Here is a 1,380-nt window from a genome sequence, read left to right as displayed (position 1 = left end):
ATATCAAATCCAGTGGCCGTTTCCCATATAAACATCAGCTTAGTCTGTGTCCTTATCGTTTTTCGGTAGTTACTGGCATAGCGACCACTTGAACCTCTCTAAACTACAGGTTCACTTTGTAATGCGTGTGTTGCGAAGCCTTTTATCATCATCAGAAGCACCCAAAGGCGTAAAACTAGCCATGATATTAGCACACACACCTTCGTTCTTGCCACACCCCATACACATATCAAACGGTTCTCCCCCATATCACCGCCCCGCGGACTGATATCACTGACGTCACGGCGTGCTTCGCCTGGGCAGTGATGTGAGCCGAAGACCGACTGTCTAGTGACAACATGGAGAAACTCCGAGTTTTGCTGTCCGTCTGCGTCTTATTTCTCGCCGTGAGCTGGTCTCCGTCCTCAGGTAAGCACTGCAGCCCTGTCGGGAAGGCGGGATGTTGATTTTTACGTCCGATAAAGGTTAGATTTGTGTGTTTTTGCGGAAAGGCGAAGAGAAGAATCCCCGCGTCGTTCCAAGATGGCGCCCGTGTGCGGGATGGACTTTTCCCTCAGAAAAACGCCCGAATTTGCCGCTGAATCGTTCGCTGTCCAGCTGCCGATTCACATACAGCTGTGTCAGATGGCTTTCTGGCATGTTTCTGTGGTGTTTTTGAGGAAAATGTTGTGTTATTTGTGAAGTTGTGATGTGAAAATTTTGGGAGGACGGACGATAATTTGTTACAGGCGGTGGAAGGACTCTCAGACGAGACGCTGTGAACAGGCTGGGAGGTAGGCCCAAAACAGCCGAAATCTTAGAGAAATCTTAGATTCACTTCTTAAGAAACGGTGTTAAGGAGCAAAATTATAAGAAAGTGAAAATTCATCCAACAGAAGAATTTATGACACGAACGTGTGAAGTTTTTTTTGTTGACCTGATTGATTGAAAATAAGTCAGGAAGTTCCTATGAATCACTACAGAAATTTACAAATTACTTAGATGACGAACAGTCAGCCATTGTTTTTCCTAGTAATCAAGTAAAATTTTGCAATGTACACACTCATTTTTCTGGATAGGAACACCTGAATACCTCAGATTGTGCTTGCCGTGTTTGTTCACTGTAGATCTGTGTAAATTATGACTGATCTTATGTCAACAGAAAGCTACAACAAAAACAAATTGTTATTATTATAATATATAATTATAATATTACTTTATGTAGAGCACTAGTTTACCTTTATCCCGTGGGTGTCCTATATGATATGTCTGTTGTTTATAAAGCCAGTATCTAGGAGAGTATCTAGGGCTATACTTTGACGAACAGTGGTTTCAAACTGCAATACTTTGTATATATAGCAAATTGACTGTCCATTCACACTCCATAGATCTAAATGTCCT

At 42.3% G+C, this 1,380-nt stretch overlaps 1 protein-coding gene across 3 annotated transcripts in view; it reads left to right on the top strand.

The window, feature by feature from the left end:
- Positions 1-253: 253 nt before the first annotated feature.
- The window catches only part of LOC118405617 (TGF-beta receptor type-1-like), a 14,721-nt gene continuing 13,594 nt past the window's right edge, over positions 254-1,380 (top strand). For 2 of the 3 annotated variants that reach the window (XM_035805171.1, XM_035805168.1), the window contains exon 1: positions 256-408. In XM_035805171.1, coding sequence (XP_035661064.1) covers positions 339-408 — 70 coding nt within the window. In that variant the 5' untranslated portion in view covers positions 256-338. Of the gene's footprint in view, positions 409-1,380 lie in introns of all 3 variants that reach the window. The other variant, XM_035805169.1, reaches the window with a different exon arrangement.

The sequence above is a fragment of the Branchiostoma floridae genome, chromosome 18 (assembly GCF_000003815.2).
Source record: "Branchiostoma floridae strain S238N-H82 chromosome 18, Bfl_VNyyK, whole genome shotgun sequence".
Classification (NCBI taxonomy): Eukaryota; Metazoa; Chordata; class Leptocardii; order Amphioxiformes; family Branchiostomatidae; genus Branchiostoma; species Branchiostoma floridae.
The sequence above is the reverse complement of the archived record's forward strand: the minus strand, read 5'-3'. Positions and strand labels throughout refer to the sequence as shown.